At 45.9% G+C, this 16,423-nt stretch overlaps 1 protein-coding gene across 2 annotated transcripts in view; it reads left to right on the top strand.

Moving 5' to 3' along the window:
* Positions 1–1,546: 1,546 nt before the first annotated feature.
* Positions 1,547–16,423, top strand: part of SOS2 (SOS Ras/Rho guanine nucleotide exchange factor 2) — a 54,479-nt gene continuing 39,602 nt past the window's right edge. For both annotated transcript variants that reach the window (XM_086462006.1, XM_086462005.1), the window contains exons 1-2: positions 1,547–1,633; positions 14,658–14,783. In XM_086462006.1, the coding sequence (XP_086318132.1) occupies positions 1,547–1,633; positions 14,658–14,783 (213 nt within the window). The remainder of the gene's footprint in view (positions 1,634–14,657; positions 14,784–16,423) is intronic.

The following is a 16,423-nucleotide window of genomic DNA, read 5'->3' as shown; positions in this document are numbered from 1 at the left end:
CATTACTTTATTTAGGTGGGGGACGGGACAGGACACACACAACGTGTGACCAAACTTGTCTTCCTAAAGCACCTTATCTGTCTTCCTAAAGTGTCTTATCTATGTTTATCACACTTCACAGCTTTTTCTCACACCGGTATGTATGCAGTGGACAGAACTAGTCTTAAACCTGATGGGGACCTGTAGTGACATGTGGGATTGGTAATTCTTGAAATTCTGAATAAATGCATTAGGACAGCTTTGGACAAATACAGTTTATTCCCCAAAAGTCCCCTGTAAGGTCAGCCCTGAACTCTGGGAAGAGTATGGCATATTATATATATATATTTATTTTTTAATGTTGCAAAGAAAGGATGTCGTGCCCCACGTCATGACTTACAGGATGGCTGCTTTTGGGAAAACGAGCTCCTTTAGGGCACTTCCTTGTGTCCCATCACCACCGCCACACCTCGGAGCAGTTCAGGCTGTCTGGAGAACAGGGGAATGTCAATCCTGGAGAAGAACACGGGTGTTTTGGGACTGCAGAGGTGGGGACAAAGCACGGGGTGAGGGCCTTAACCCAACCTGGAACCTCGGCTTCCAGCCAGGACACCCCGGTTGTCCGAGCTGTGGGTTCATGGATCTCACCACTGTTACCCCAAAGCTGCACTCAGGGATTACCTTTTTTTCTTTTTGCTGACGGAACCAAGCATCTTCCCACAGGAATAAACGTTTTGTTGGAAACCTCCCAGGTTGCTCTCATGGTGGAGACCACGGGGCAAAAGGAGCCGTCGCTGCCTCTGCAAAGCGCCTGTCTCCTCCGGGAAATCTGTCGTAACAAGGGATCACACTCTTGCTGGCAGAAAGGCACTTTTTTTTCCCTGATTTAATTTATCCACTCCCTTGGTAGACAAGTCTTAAAAGGGCGGGGGGGGGGTGGTTTATATAAGGCGTGACATTTGAATACAATGCCATCGGAAGGGAAATGAGGGAAAGTCTGGCTGGAGCGGTTGTTCAGGGGGTGGAGGGAACGGTGACAGCCAGCGTTCGCCGCCGCAGGGAGGAACGGGGCCACCTCCGAGCTGCGCGGTGCCTCATACCTCCCCCCCGCCCCGCCATGGCGGCGCGGGGAGACGGCTCTCCCCTCAGGGCCCGGCGGCGCGCGGGCCGGCAGGGGGCGCCCTGCTAGTGGGCGGGCGCGGAGGGCAGCCGAGGGGCGGCCGCGCATGCGCGCGGAGGGTAGCGGGCCGCAGCGGCGAGCGGGGGCCCAGGGCGCCTCACCCGCCGCCCCGTCAGCGCACGGCGAGCGGCCCCGCGGCCCGGCCCCTCCCGCGCCGGATGTGATGGCCGCCCGGGCGGGGGGGTGAGCAGCGAGACAGCGGCGGCCGACAGCCCCAGCGCGGCCCGGCCCTGACGAGCGGCGGCTTCTTCTTCCCTTCAGCGCCCTCCTCCTCCTCCCTGACCACCTCCCCCCCCCCCCCCCCCCCCCCCCATGCCCCGGGCGCCGTAGCGGACGGGGAGCGGCGAGGCGGGCGGCCCCGATGCGGAGGAGCCGCCGGCGGGCGCCATGCAGCCGCCGCCGCAACCGTACGAGTTCTTCGGCGAGGAGAACGGCCCGAAATGGCGGGGGCTCTTCGTGCCCGCCCTGCGCAAGGTCAGTCCGGCGGTGGCGGCGGCGGCGGCGGCGGCGGCGGGGTGTGTGTGCGGAGGGGGGGGGGAGCGGGTGGCACCTGCGCCTCCCGCCGCTCTGCGGCCCCCGGGAGCGCCCCTTCCCCGCCCCGGGGCCGGGGCAGGTGCCCGTCCCACCGCCCGGGCTCCGCCTGGGGCCGGCTCGCAGCCCTAGTGCAGATGCCCGTAGCCCCCATAGCCGCCTCGGGCAGGGCAGGGGTGTCCGGCCGCTTGTTTGCGCAGTGCCCCTGCCCGGCTCCTGCGGGCCCTCTGTCCTGTCCCTTCACCCCCTGTGCTCTCCTGGTGGCGGCGGGGCAGAGGATGGAAGGACCCGCCGGAGGTCCTCTTGCCGACCCCCAGGGTCACCCACCGCAGGCTGCCCGGGGCCGGTGCCCGTGCTCCTGCCTTGCCTTCGGTGCTTCTTTGTGTGGAGATGCTGTGCCTGGCAGCCCCTCCTGCTCCTGTCAGAGGCTCCTTCTCCTCCTTCGCCCCTTCACCAGCACTTGCCAAAGGTCCCGTCCCTGCCACCTTAATTGGGCCGCTCGGTTGGAGGCCGCTGATGGTATTACTGATTTTTTTTTCCTGAGGTGTACTGTGGAAGGGCAGCCTTCCATCCCTTCCCCGCGGCATTTATCCAGACAGCTCCTCCAGGCCCCTTTCCCGAACCAGACTCCCTTGCTGACCACCCCACCGAGGTGCTTCTGACGCGCTGGAGGTTCTAACACCAGGCTGTCGATTCGATTTCTGTGAGAGAGTAAGGAGCTTCTGCGCAGGGTGAAGTCAGCCTGTTTTTTCTTAAGAAACAACTGGCCACTGCATAAATGCGATAAACTGGAGGGGGGAACAGCTTAGCCTGTCATGGGAGAGGAATTTATCTGTGTACGATGTGGTTTGCATAGCAGGGTAGTCCGCAGCCCATCACCTTTAGGGAGGACACCCCCAGTAGCACAGGGAGTGGGTTAATTTGGAGCTGGTGGGGCACTGGAGGGAGTGATGTTGTTCTGCTGCCTGTCATTTGCTTGTTAACCATTGCAAGGGTTGAGTTCTTACCGTAATGGCCTGCTGATCTGGATCTCTGGTGCTGGGCAGGACTGTCAGACAAGTAATGCAGGCACTCATGTGAGTGGTGTTTTGTCTTTGTTTTCTCCAAGAATAGATCTAGTGATGATGTGGGGTAATGATTCTCTCTTATTTTTGTTTTTGTTTTTGTTTTTTTTTTAATTAAAAAGAGAATCACAGATTTGCATTTGGTTTGGGTCCCTGTGTCATTTGTACTAAAAGCTGCTGAAGGCAGCTAAGTAGTCTTGTGGCTGGCATAAAAACCACTAATCGCCTGGCTGAAGAACCCTGGGTTTTCTACTCTTTACTCCTGAATCTCTTCCTCCTCATAGTAGTTGCTTTCCAGTGTGTCTGGGGAAGCTTGGAGAATGCCATGCTGCTCATTTCCCTATCACTGGAGGTTGACATAAAACAGCACCTTGACACCAACCAGCATCCACCCGAATGTGAGGTATAGCTCTGTCCCTTTGACCAGAGGGGTTTCCTTAAAACTTTTAAAGGTGTTGTTCATCATTCTAAAATACAAATAGCGTAAAAGTTGGTGGTTTAATGCCGCTCTTACCGATTCTTACTGTCTCTGTACATTTGGCTTTGGTGAAAAGAAACGGAGCAGGAACTTGGACTTTCTAAACCAGAGGAAATAAGGTGTTGATACCAGTAACTGCTTGTAAAAAATTGTAGTTGCTTATAGACAGGTTTTTTTCTTCCTGGGAAAGTTCCTTGTCTGCAGTACCCACCCTTTAGCATGAAGCAATCCTACTGTAACGTGCATTTCTTTTATGAACATGCAGTATTAGTGAGTCAAAACGAAATTGTATCATTGTTCCAGTTACTGCAGTCAAGCTATTAGGGAGACACTGTCAGTTTTAATATATCCTTTAAAAGATCAAATGCCCTAATATGAATGCTGGAGATTTTTAAAGCAGAACATTTTAGAAGATTTACAGGTTGTTTTGTTTACATCTTGCATTTTCACTTCGATAATGAGATGGGAGCATTTCTATAATTTATAGGAGAGCTGAAAAGTGTGGCGCTGAATCCAAAGTGTGCACCGAAACATCAGGTTCTGCGTTAGTCTCGGAATGCACAAAATGTTTTCAAATAGTTGGCAGTTTTGTTCTGAACAGGTTTAAAAGTCCGCTTGTCAGGCAGTTTAGATACCTTCTTTTCAAGCAGGTTGCTTTTGCGATGAAAAAGAAAGTCTGAGCTTCAGAAATGTTTTAGTTCAACACCTGGAATAGAGTTTTTTGAACTATTAGCTGGATTTTCATCACAGTAGCCTGTGCTGAAGTGCAGGGGTAGTATTCTAATGCCTGTTCTTGAAAGCTTTTCCTTTTAATGAACGCTTCTCGAAGAAAAGAAACGGGTAGTAGAAAAAGAGAAAAGTTTTTGGGTTTGTGTGTGTGTGTGTTAAAGCATGAGAAGTCTTAATTCTAAAATACAGAAAGATGTGGTGCTGGGTAACAAGTACAGTTCAGTTCACTAACGACAGGTAGTCTTTCCTTGCTGCTTGAATTTTAAGTCTGTAACATGCTTTGAAGAGCTCCTGTGTCTTTCATTACACATTCAGCAAGTTTAAGGTCACTTCTTTTTATCCAAGTGCTTTTAAACCTTTACATTTACTTTAATTCTATGCAGCTGACACTTAACAAACCACGAGTGGGGAAAAAATGGTAAAATACATCAGTTGGTACTTTAATATGTGAAAAAAAAAAAAGAGAATTTGTCTTTTAAACAGTGTTCTTTATGCATTTAAGCAGTTGTATGCCTGTAAGATTAGTAGAGTGCTAAATTGTACCCACCAGTGTGAGTCTTTTTAGGAAAAAACCAAAGTTAAATAGCAAGACGTCTTTAAACCAGATTTTTGAAATAGTTTTTTAATATATTTATATCACCATATCCTTAGCACTGTCGCCTGGGAATCTAGTAAGTTAAAAATTTTAGAGCGGTTTCATGTATTGCCTCTCTTCCAGCTGGTAGATTAACAAGCTTGTCCTTACTCTAAAACATTTTACCTTCTGTTGCTGTGCTGGAAACTGAAGTAGGAAGCGAGTATAACGAAACTCGTTATAAAAGTCCTGTCAAAGTAAGTGAATTGGAAGAAAACAGTATTTTTATCTGGTCGCTTCAGTTATAGTTGCTTGAACTGCTGTTTGCAGCGAGTAAATCCCTTCAAACAGCTCTACGGTCTAAGCTTTATAAAGGCTTTTAATCTGGGAGCTGACTTTAGTTATTAAAGGATCACAATGTCTCTTTGAATAATTCTCGAAGCATGCAGGCAGCTGTTCCAGCAGAAATCACATGCGTTTCGAACGCCCCGCTGGCGGGGTGGGTTGGGTTCGAATCCCCGGGATGTTGATACTGGCAGCATCGGTGCTGGACGGGGCAGCGCCGCTCTGGAGGGCTGCGAGCGAGGGGCTTTCCTGGTCCCCCCCTCCCCGGCCGGCCAGAGCCTGCTCCGACGAAACCGGGACCCTCTGTGGAGGGGGATTTTCTCCTGGGGTGGGTGGGTGCTGGAAGGGAGGGTGGTGTTGGAGGGTTTGCTCTCTCCCCCCCTTTTCCGCTTCTCCAGGTGTTTGTTGTTTGGGTTTGGTTGGTTTGTGGTTTTGCTGTTCCTGGCCCGACGGTCTTTGTGGGGAAGGATGTCAAATTATGAGACCCGTTTCCAGAGCTGGCATTTGAATTTTGTAGCCGGGTTTCCTAGCACAGATCCCGTGCCAAAGTGTGTTCCTGCTGACTGTCCGCTTTCTTCCAGATGAAAATTGCCAGAACTGAATTAATTCTGCAGGTTGATATCGATGCTTTGATGCCATATCTATTAATCTTAGACTGGGATTAGAGGAGAGCCTAAGAAAATCATGCGTGAATCTGGGTGGTAGCAGCCGAGTGTGTTAACTCCCACCAACCCACTGAAGGTCCCACTTTTCACGTGCTGGATGTGCGCTGTATAAAAGCTCTTTCAGAATTGCAATTGAAAACATTGTTAATGCCAAACATCTTCCATTGCTACCTGGAATGAACCTCTATCCCAATTATTTGGAACAGGTTTTCAAAATGAGATGGGTGGCTCCATAGAACGAGTGTGGCTTTTTGAAAATAATACACGCACATATGGACATACATACATGCATTTATTTGCCCTGAAATATCCCTAAAATATCTTTGTGTGTTCTTAGCGTGCATTATCATTTGCGTGTGCTCTTACAAATCCACTGGCAAATTAAAAATACATTTCTGTAAACAAGAGCTGTGTATTCAGTTGCTTTGTTGTTTGATTTTTCTAAATTAAATTCACAGGCATCTTGTTGGTATTCCTGTTTAGATTTTTCTTCATTATCTACACACAGAGATGGTCAAACAGTTAATACTCGCATTTCTGCAGGCGCTGCATGGCGGCGTAATCATGGCACTGTACCCCATTTGCATTTTCTAAAACAATTCCACTATTGCTCTGGACTACTCATCAGATTTCTAGAGCATGACTAAAGGGTTTATTCTTAGCAAATGTTGCATACAGAAATATAAAAGACCATTTTGAGGACATGCTTGAAGTTTACGTTAATTCAGTGCTTCTCAGTATTTTAAAACGTATGGGAGTTAATGTATAGCGACGTGTGAGGTCGCAGGGCTGGGGTGAGTGCAGGGGCTGCCCCATTTTCTTCACTGCTCTGTCAGGGCAGCTCGCCTGCACGTTTGCCATTGCAGGATCAGGCCCCCTTGGGTTAGAATTATTTAATGCATTATAGTGTCATTATAATGGATTAGTCTTTTAATGCATGCTAATTTTATTAGCATGCATGATTATTTAATGCATCATAATTTGAACTGCGAAGCTGCTTGTTACGGTGTTTTAAAAGAATAGTTATATTTCGTTTTGAAATCTTTTGGGTCATTTAGCTTCTAATAAATACGCTCACTTGATCTCTGAAGCCTGGACCTCTGCAGATTTGCAGTTGCCACAAACACGAATGGCTCAGCCTGGGAGAATGGCAAGTGAGGGCAGTGCCGGTGATGCTGAACTACCTGTGAAATAGCTAGACCCGTACGAGTTGGAAGCACAGATCCGGTTGTTGCCTCACAGCACCAAGCTCGCAATCGAGAGGTGGCTGGAGGTGTGGAAAGAAACAGCAAGTCCCTGGGAAGTGGACGCTACCGAGCCTTCTGTACACAACAGGCTAATCCCTCCAGACCTTTTTTTATTCCCAGTCGTGGCTGGGTATTGTTATGGGCTGGGTTTAGTCCCTTACAAGTAAGTAGACTGGCTTTTTTCGTTCTTGCATAAATATTCGCTATCATAAGTAAAATTTGGGACCGAAGGGGACAGGTCCTTTTGCTTAAATCCTTTTTTTAATGCCCTTTTTTTTTTTTTCTTTTTTTTTCCCCCGACTCTTTAGCTGAGATGCTGTCACTGGCATCTGCAGTTGGCAAATGGTAATAGAGTTTTCTCAGCCACTGGCATGAATTGGAGGTAGTTTTTAGATCTGAGGTTTTCAAAAGTAGTGGGACCGGTGTCATTTCCTTGGCAGCAGCGGCAGAAGGAACGCTCCCTACCTGCGCTGTTAAAATGGAACATGGACACGAGCCTTTGGGTCGGCTTGAAGACTCGCCAGGCTGACTAGTCTCAGGAAGAAAAACCAACCTGCGCCGTTGGCTGCCGTGATTCCCCTGGCTCCTGCGCCTTCATCCCCCTCGCCGGTGGGCACCTTGCCCCTCTGGTGTGCCGGGAGAGCCGGGCAGCGCGTGCTGCTCGCGTTGCCTCATCCCGTTTCACAGGCGCTCTTCCACTTGGACCGCCTCACCTCTTGCAGCGTTTCTTGGTCTCCTCTCCACCACCTCTCCTGCTCTCCCTAGTCTTTCACCTCTCTCTTCCTCTGCATTATGTGATCTCCTCCGGAGAAGCTGTTGAGTCTGTTATTTGCTTTTATAATTACCTCACTAATTCCCTTTCTGCCAGGCTTTTCAAATGAGCGGTGCGCTACCGTTCCGTGAGTTCAGTGGGTTAGTCATGTAAAAAATGTGCAGAGGACATCTTTCTTTCCCATATTTATGGCCTCTTTATTCTCCCTCGTTTTTAAATGTCATTTCAAAGACCATCTGGCTCACAAAGAAATTACTCTGACAATCTTCACTGCATCCAAATCTAATGTTTGACCTTTTTTCTTTTCTTCTAAGTAATACGTATCTTTGCTTTTTGCCATTTATTCTTATTGCATCTCCGCATCTGTTCGCTTAAAATGTAGTCTTGAAACTCATTCTGCTGGCCTGTGTTGCTCATGGATTAATTTTTATTTTAAAACTTCTAAAGACCTAATGGAAAGGTTCCTGGCCTGTTTGAATAATTCTACCTGAGTGAGCAGTTCTTCTTGGGAAGGGCGTGGTTTAAAACGTGCACAGAAGGAGCCTGTGGGTGCTGGGTTCAGAGCCTGGAGCAGCTCTCGGCGCTGGGAAGTGATGTGTTGAAGAGTTGGGGGAGATTTAGAAGCTGTTGGTGTTGGACAGACGTGTGCACAGCGATCTGCACACCAGCCGTGGCGTTTCCCTTCCGTATCGCAGGGCAGAGGCTGTGCCTAGCTCATTCGGGGCTTATCTCAATTTAAACAAGGCATTTTATATGGACGGATAAAATACAAATACTTAATTTTCCATACATTTTTTAAAGATTAATATATATGTGTTTGTGTACATGTAGACACACATTTTAGTTTCTCCTTGTATAAAAGGAAGGAGAAAGGAGATTTTGTGTGTTTGGGTAGGAAAGCAGAAGCTGTGAAGATGATGTGAGAAACAAAACACGAAATGCAGGTGAGAGCAGGTACAGCAGAAGTGCGGCACGGTAGGGAAGTGCCAGCAGGAGAAACTACCAGCGGGCGGCTCTTGGAGGAAACCCATCTGGGGGGTAATTAGCAGAAGCCTGAAGTCGGTGCTGCCGCGATCCACCGGTTCCTTCCACCCCGTGCCATCGAGGTGTATGACGTGCAACAGCTTACTGCAGAAAAAGGGGGGAGGGAGGGCGATCTGGGTTGGATTTGCAGTTTAGCAGTCAGCCGTGCATCAGCTTAGTATGTTTGTGCTGTTATCGGTGTGTTTGTTCTGCCTGCACCAAGCAGGCTGCCCAGGAGGTCTTAGGACCAACTTTGGGGCTATTTCGGCATGCAGGTCCCTCTCTGCATCCCCATCACAGATCTCCTTTAATTCCCCCTCCCCTCAACTAGAATATACGAGAGGAGAATAGTGGTTAAACAGCTGAAGATGGGAAAAAAAAATATATTTACACTGAAGTGGTGGTGTAAGGTGAGCGTTCGGTCACTCCTGTGCGCAGTCCCTGAACAGCACTTGGTGTTTGTGAGTCCAGCAGCTGACGGATGGGCTGCACCCGGGATGCTTTTCGTAGCTCGGTTCCTGTGTTACAAAAATGTTTTGCTCACCATGCGTCAGATGTTCAGAATTGCAGTGAGAAAGCTAAAATGCTCTATGTAGCTAAATGATTAAGTTCTGTTTTGCTTAAGAGCCCCCTTCATGCCGTTCCTCTCTCAGCATTTATTAGTTTGATTCTAGAAAGACGAGCCATCGAGAAGCTGCTGTACTGGAAGTAAAGTTGGAAATTAGTGCCGTTATTTTTAAAAAGTTGACAGCTCATTTTTATTTGGGATATCTCTTCAAGTATTTAAATCTTTGTGGGTTTTTTTGCTAAAGAATTATGCTTGAAAATTGGGAGCGTCAGTGCTGTCATCTTTCATGGAGTAAGAGCATCGCAGGCCTTTAAGTTACTACATCTGGTTCTTCCCCTCTTGCTCTGGAGCATCATCCAGCTGAGGGATTAAAATGCCTTTGGAGCAGATATTTTCTGTTTCTAATGGGCAGTGTTATCTTTAGAAGGGAAAAGATAAGAAGGAATAAAAATGCAACCTAACCCCAGACATTTGTCAGATTATTTTTTTACTTCTTCCCGGCTTTCAGCATCTTAGTACAGGGCAAGCCTAGTGCTGCTTTCTTTGTCAGTGATGTGTTTTAATCCCCTGGAACACAGTGTATGGAAATACTGACAAGTGGTGACAAGACCGTAACCAGCCCGTGATAGTAAATATTTAACTTTTATGTTCTAATTATTTTTCTTGTTCCCAAATTTATATGCTTTGTTCCTCAAGTAAACAAACAGCCTTGCAAAGTTTTACTTGTCCACTGGTCTAGTATAACTGTGTTTTTAGGAGGCAAGTAAAACATAAATCATTTGTAAGGTGAAATCAGTCTCTGTGGGAAAAGGGGAATGAGTAGTTTCTGTTACAAACAGTTTACGACTTTAACATGCAATTTATTAAGTTTTCCTGTTGGCCTAGTAAGCTTAGAAATGTTACATTATCATGCTAACAGATTTTGTGGTGGCGTTTTTAAACTAGAAACTTCTCGTTCTGAAATCTCAGTATTGGACTTCTGTTTTCTGAAAATGTAATTGTTTTGAATATAGGTAGAGAAGTGGGATATTGTCTTTCAGGAATGTGAATTTGTATGTTTGTGACGGTATATGGTGCCTAAAGGATCGATGTGCATGTCGTGAGTTTGGAGTTTTTCTGGTTTTGGTGGGTTTTTTAATGAACAGTCTCTTGTTTTGCACATGTGCTTGCTCTGGAACAATTGCTGAATGTGTTTTTACTACCAAAATAAGTGTATTAGGTAAAAATATGTTTAGGCAGTATAGCCCAGCTGCTGGTTTGTCTCATTAGTTCAGGCTAAGAAGTTACTTGCAGTTTTGACTCTGGTATTTTTTTTCCTTATCTTTCTGTTGTTTCAGATACAACCCTTTGACCGTTGCTTTTATACTCAGGACTTCTGAATTTCCCCAAGTCCAGATACTACTGATATTCAGATGTCACGCCAGATCTCCTGCAGTTCAAAATTAAGCTTGCCCTTTTATTAGTTCTAATTAGTTTGTCCTAATACTCTTTATCTCCTTGGAAAGATTCATCCTCATCTTTTCTTAACAGACTTCTTCCCAGGGGCCTGTGAGGACTATTAACATCTCACTGAGAAGGAATTTTGGGCTTGACTTCATCTCTGCAGCTGCCTGTTTTCTCCAGAAGCTTTTGTGGCATGGTGCAGGATCTGCCTCTCGGAAGAAACCAAGGGGAAGATCTCAGTTTACCTTTAAGGGGCGTTTCAGTTTCCTTGAGCCACTGCTTGTACAGGTGCAGTTGAGCTCGGAGAGCCCTGACAAATCTGCTGAAGGGTATAGCCGTAGGAAGGAGAGGCTCTTGTGAAGCCACGGCTGGATTTTCATCAAAGGCGCACGTGTTGGAGGGGTAGAAGAGTAGGGAGAAGTAGAGACGGGAAGCAAGGGAAGGAGCAGTTTAGGAACTCCTGCCTAAAATCAGATCATGGCCCCCAGAAAGGCCTTAAGGCCATGTTTAAATGCCACGCTTATGCGATCATACCTGTTACTTCATTTCTGTTCCTTGGAACAGCTTGTGAAGGAATAATCCTGTGTGAATGATATAGTAAAAAATAGTTAGTCCTGCTGATCTTCATCTCCCTCTTGATTGACTTCAAGCATTTCGCTTGGGTTGTTTCAGAGATAAAATAGGTAAAAAAAAAAACCCTGGTGATTCCTTCTGCTCAGAGTCCTTGCAGCAGAGCTCTTGCTGGTTAGTGCAACATGTTGTGGGTTTAAGGATTTTGACCCTTAGAGGAAGCAGTTAGGAGTCAAATCAGAATTTAGCCCTGTGTTAGCTCTGGTGTATTACTCCATGCCAGCTAATACAATCGTGCTCAAAAGTCTGAACCTGAAATCAGTGAATGTCCCTTCTGTAAGAAGCATGTCCTTAGTAATTCCTCCTGCTTTTTTCCTATACATTCAGTGTTTTATGAGTGTGTCCTTGCTTTTCCAGTCCTTTCAGTCAGGGTTTAGGTGGATACTGTAAAGAGTAAGTGTTCTCTCCTTGATACAGCAGCATCTGATTTGATCAGCCCGTGCACAGCCTTTAGAACTGCCTTTTTGGTTTGCTATGAAAAACAGCGTCTTGCTATGAAACTGTTCTTTCTCAGTAATGGCACTTACATCAAAATAACTTCTCTTAAAGCCAGGGAGTGCATGAGGACCTCTGGGACTTTTCTGCGATGCTGCAGGCAGAATTGTTTCAAATGGAAGCTGATTTCTAAATCCTCTGGGAAGAGTTGCTTCGACCAAGAACTGTTGGGGTTTGTGTCGGTTTTGCTCCTTTCGAAGCAAAATTGACTCCAGTACTTACGTTTGTGTTCACTGTGTGAAGCTGAGATTCTCTGCCAGTGGTTGAAGAGGGCTGCGTGCTCCTCTGCTTGTCCTCAACCTTGTTAGATGTCCACGTGCTCTTGAGAAAGCTGAGGGAGGTATGGCATGAGCTGCTTAGACCTGTGAACTGAAGTGAGACACGAGTGAAGTCATTTTCTCTGTGTGGTGATGTCCGTTTCTAAAAGGAGCAACCCTCAGGAGAGGAGGAGAACGGCTGCGATCGATACCGTCAATGTGAGTTCCCCATGTTGTCGTAAGGGGAGCACAGCTTCCCTTCCTCGTCTCCATACAGCTCCTGTTGGTCTGATTGCTGCGGAGCATCGTTAAGGGTTCGTTGTGAGGGAAAGACAATTTCATCTGATTTCCTAGTTAGCTAGCTAATGCTTTTGCTGTAGTGGTGCTCGTGTAACAGATACGTGGTGGGACCTTAACTCGACACTTCCTGGTTTTCCATTGTTTTGTGAGTTAAACTCTCATGTTCAGGAAGAACATGGAATGTACGGACTATTGTTGAAAACCTACAGTCTTAAGTATGTGTTTTCAAGGGATCATTTTGATTTTCTTGACGCTTTGGGTTTTTTTTTTTGTTTCTTTCAATAGTACACGGTCTTGTATACACCTCAGCTGAGCAACAGTTTTATGAAGCAGAGAGATACTCACATTGGACGTGCAGAAAACTAAATTATACTTAAAGGGCTCTGCAAAAACTCTATAACAAAACAGTTTATTAACGTGTTTCTTCACCTGTGCTTTCCAAGGAAGGATGCCGGTGCAGAACTGAGCGCTAGAAATGTGCATTATTGCCTCGGAGGGCATCTTTCCCTGGGTATTGCATGGGAGCCGTGATTGGGAGCCTCTCTTCACCACCACTGTGTAATACCTTAATGATCAGCTCCAATACAATCAGCACCAGTGTATGTTTTCCCATTTTTCAGTGCGTGTCCCCCTTCCTACTCGCCTGAGACATTTGGATTCCTGCCGTTGGTACGTGTGTTCCCTGTCTTTGAGCAGTGCGTTGGGAGACATCTCCATCCAAGTCATCATCTCTCTTCTAAGATGCTGAAGATGTACGGCAGCAGCCGCTTCTAGCCGTCCCCTCCGTGGATCTTCACTTTTTTCTTCCTACCTGTTGGTCATCCTGGTTCTTCCTCTCGTCTCATGTGGAGGTGTTGGGGCAAAGCACAGTCCTGTTCCCCCAGTTCTTTCAGGCCAGGGCACAGCAGGAGGTGGAGCAGAGCTTCCTTGCAGTGGCTCTGGTTCCCGGGCAGCTCTGCCCACCCTCCTCTGCGGGTGGCAGGGAAGGAAGCCAGCCAGACACCTTACTTCTTGTTGGTTTTGGTTTTGCATGACTTAGAAGAATCTTCAGGGCTGCAAATTGAGTGCCCCCAAGGTATTGCTATGAAATTATTAGTTCCTTAATTTGGAGGAAGCCCTCAGAGCCCCCCGGTGTTTGTGGACTCAGCTGTTGTCTTTGGAGGGAGGAGTACATGATCAGAGGATCAGAATTGATCCAGAGATCTTGTCTTCTCCCGAGAAACTACCGACCCGTTTGTCTGGTGTTTGAATGCCACGTACAGAACGCCACTGTAAGTGCGTAAGATTACTTTTTTTGAGGTGATTAACATATAATTTGTATGGGGAGAGTAGGGAATTTCCCTGGATTGTATTACTTATGAATCTTTTGGCTATAGTTTAAGATCTGCTTAGCGCTTTCCTGATTGAGAGGCTGCCAGGGAAAACTGAGTATCTAGACTAACTCTTGAGTGCCTGGTTTGTTTTTGTTGTTTTTTTAAGGTGGGGTGGTTGTTAGGTTTTGGGGGATTTTTAGTAGGAGAACAGCCATGTTGGACTAGGGCGAGTTAGTTGTGGCCCTTTAGCTTGTGCGAGCGCATGCTGAGGTTGCCTGTTTCAGGTTGTCTGGTCTAGCTTAGCCTTGGAAACAAAAGCTGTGATTAATCTCTGTGAAGTGAGATAAAAGGCATTATCCTGCCTTGTGTTAGAGGAGGTGCAAGTCAGCTTTTCTCACGGCACGTTTCCTCGTCTTGACAGTGCTGAATTTTGCCTCGTGCTTTTCCTTAGGTCTCCTTTTCCATTGTAAGTATTTCTCATCTCTCTTTCTCGTGCCCCAGACGGTGTTTCATTTTATAGTTAATTTTCTGGTTCTGAGGCAGAACCTTCTGCCCTGTGATGGCCGTGGGTTTTTATTGCCACAGGTTTTGACAGTGCATTAAGTCAGTTCCCTGCCAGGCCGGTTAGTTCTCTTATCCTGGTGTCCTTGCTTATTCAGTGTCTTGCTCTGGTGGGTCCGTGCTCCTTGGCTGTTCACAGTAGCCCAGTGCTCTTTAGTAGGGTTAGTAACATAGCTGTAGGTTACTCATTCTTGGGATGAATAACTGCAGAATTACCCACAGTGACTGTTTTCAATGCGTCATTGGCAGAAATCTGCCTTGGCTTGAAATTTCTTCCCCACCATAAAGGCTGAACACGTAGTTTTTAATTGAATAGAGACACCAACTTTGCAGGAATAGGAATTGCCATCTTAACTACAGAGGAAAACTTGGGGGGAATTACTGGAAGTGTGTGAATTTGCAGCGCTGCGGTAGTACAGGGGTTCTCTGCTTTTGCTATGGTTCGCCCTTCTGTACAGCTTTGAATTAAAAAAAATACTAATTCTTGTAATTCCTTTGGACAGGTTCAGCAACAAGTTCACCCAAACCTTTCAGCAAAAGAAGATTCCCTCTATTACATTGAAGAGTTGATACTTCAGCTGCTAAACAAACTATGCATTGCTCAGCCACGGACTGTTCAAGATGTAGAGGTAACACTAGATACTGGAAAACCCAGTGCTTGCTTGCTGAGTGGCTAACAGAACCAAGCGCTTGCTTGCAGAACTAAAGTATTTTGAGCAGTGCAGGTTGAAGTTAAAGCAAGGTGAATCTGAAGAGCAGAGCCTGTGAATGCTAAAAGATTGTATAGGGTTCAGATTTCACAAAGCAAGCTTAATTGGAAACTCCTTTTCCTATACAGGGCTTCAGAGTAGAAACGGTGGGAATTTTTTCTTTCACCATTATTTTTATAAATGCAGAATACTTCGAAGGGTTTTCTGCTGCTCAGATACACCTTGGACTTAAGAACGTAAGGATGCTGCAAGTTTTCCTACTCTTTGACATAAACGTGCAGGGAAAAAATGTAAATGTTGGAATGAAAGGTTGCTGTTGTTTAGGCCTGGATTGTGCAGCTGAGGGAATAGAGTTGTATATTCCTGGAACTTTATTGAACTCACTGAGGCTCTTGTATTATTGCAGCTGTCTGCTTTTGTGTCATCGGTTACAAAATGAGGGCTTTAATGGAGTGCGCTTCAGTATACAGTCTAGAGGGAGAAAGTGCTTTCATGTAGCTGTGACCCATTATAGCTTTCTAGAGTATTAATTTTACATCAATCTGTATGTCTAGGATTTTCAGCCTAAACCAAAATTAAGTTCTCATCTAATAGTCTATGTGTCTCATGGAAATTAAAAAATATATCTATATTTACAAAATAATCGCCTGAGGAGTTTTAGGTTCTTATTAAATGCAGCAGTTGCCCTTTATTCAACATTGAGTTAATTCATTAGTTATTAATTTTGGTTTATGATTAATGTATTTTTTAATATTGATGCATATAGTATGACTAAATAAAAGTGAAACTGAATAGTCCCGTAATAGCTCTCAGGATTGTTCCTACCTTGAGTCTGGATTTTAACTTTAGGTGTGGAGCTGAGAAATTCCACGTTCTTTCTCCAGTTCCCAGCTGATCAAAACCCTTCAGCACACAGGACAGTTTGAGATAGCACTGAGTGTTCTACACACCATCTCCATAGTTTTCTGCTTCTGAGTCACAAGATGATAAAATTACCCTGTGTACATATGAATTAATAATTTTCCTTGGGTATGTGTATACTCTGCAAATTACTGTGTGCAAAGCTGCACGCAATACAGACAGCCTTTTGAAGTAAGTGGCAGCTCTTTGAATTGTGGCTAGGAATATCATGGCAGGCACTAAATCCTGTGTATTGCATTTTAAATATACCTGGCATTTTAAAGTTGTGAATAATAAAACATTGTTGTGCTTGGCAATATAACAGGGATTTAACTTAAAAAGAGCGAGCAAGCTAGGTCTGCGTAGTGGTAATGAGTTCCCCAAAATGTTATTGTTCTGTAAGTCAATAAATCCAGGCTCTTCCAGAGCTGAGAAAATAGAATTCAGTTCTGTGTTACGAGTTGGTGGTGAGATTGCACTGCCAGCAGGCATCTGAGATCCACAAACGAAGGCTTTTGGCTCTGCTCCTCAGCTGTTTTTAGCTGTTAGGAGAAAACATGAGAGCTGTGATCTCTTAAAGTTTATCATGCAGATATTTACAAAACAGCCTGGAGTTAATGGAGCTATTTGTGCATAATATTACACTTAAGTATTTGCAG

The sequence above is a fragment of the Leptosomus discolor genome, chromosome 3 (assembly GCF_034619465.1).
Source record: "Leptosomus discolor isolate bLepDis1 chromosome 3, bLepDis1.hap2, whole genome shotgun sequence".
Lineage (NCBI taxonomy): Eukaryota > Metazoa > Chordata > Aves > Leptosomiformes > Leptosomidae > Leptosomus > Leptosomus discolor.
This window is presented reverse-complemented; position numbering and strand designations above follow the sequence as displayed.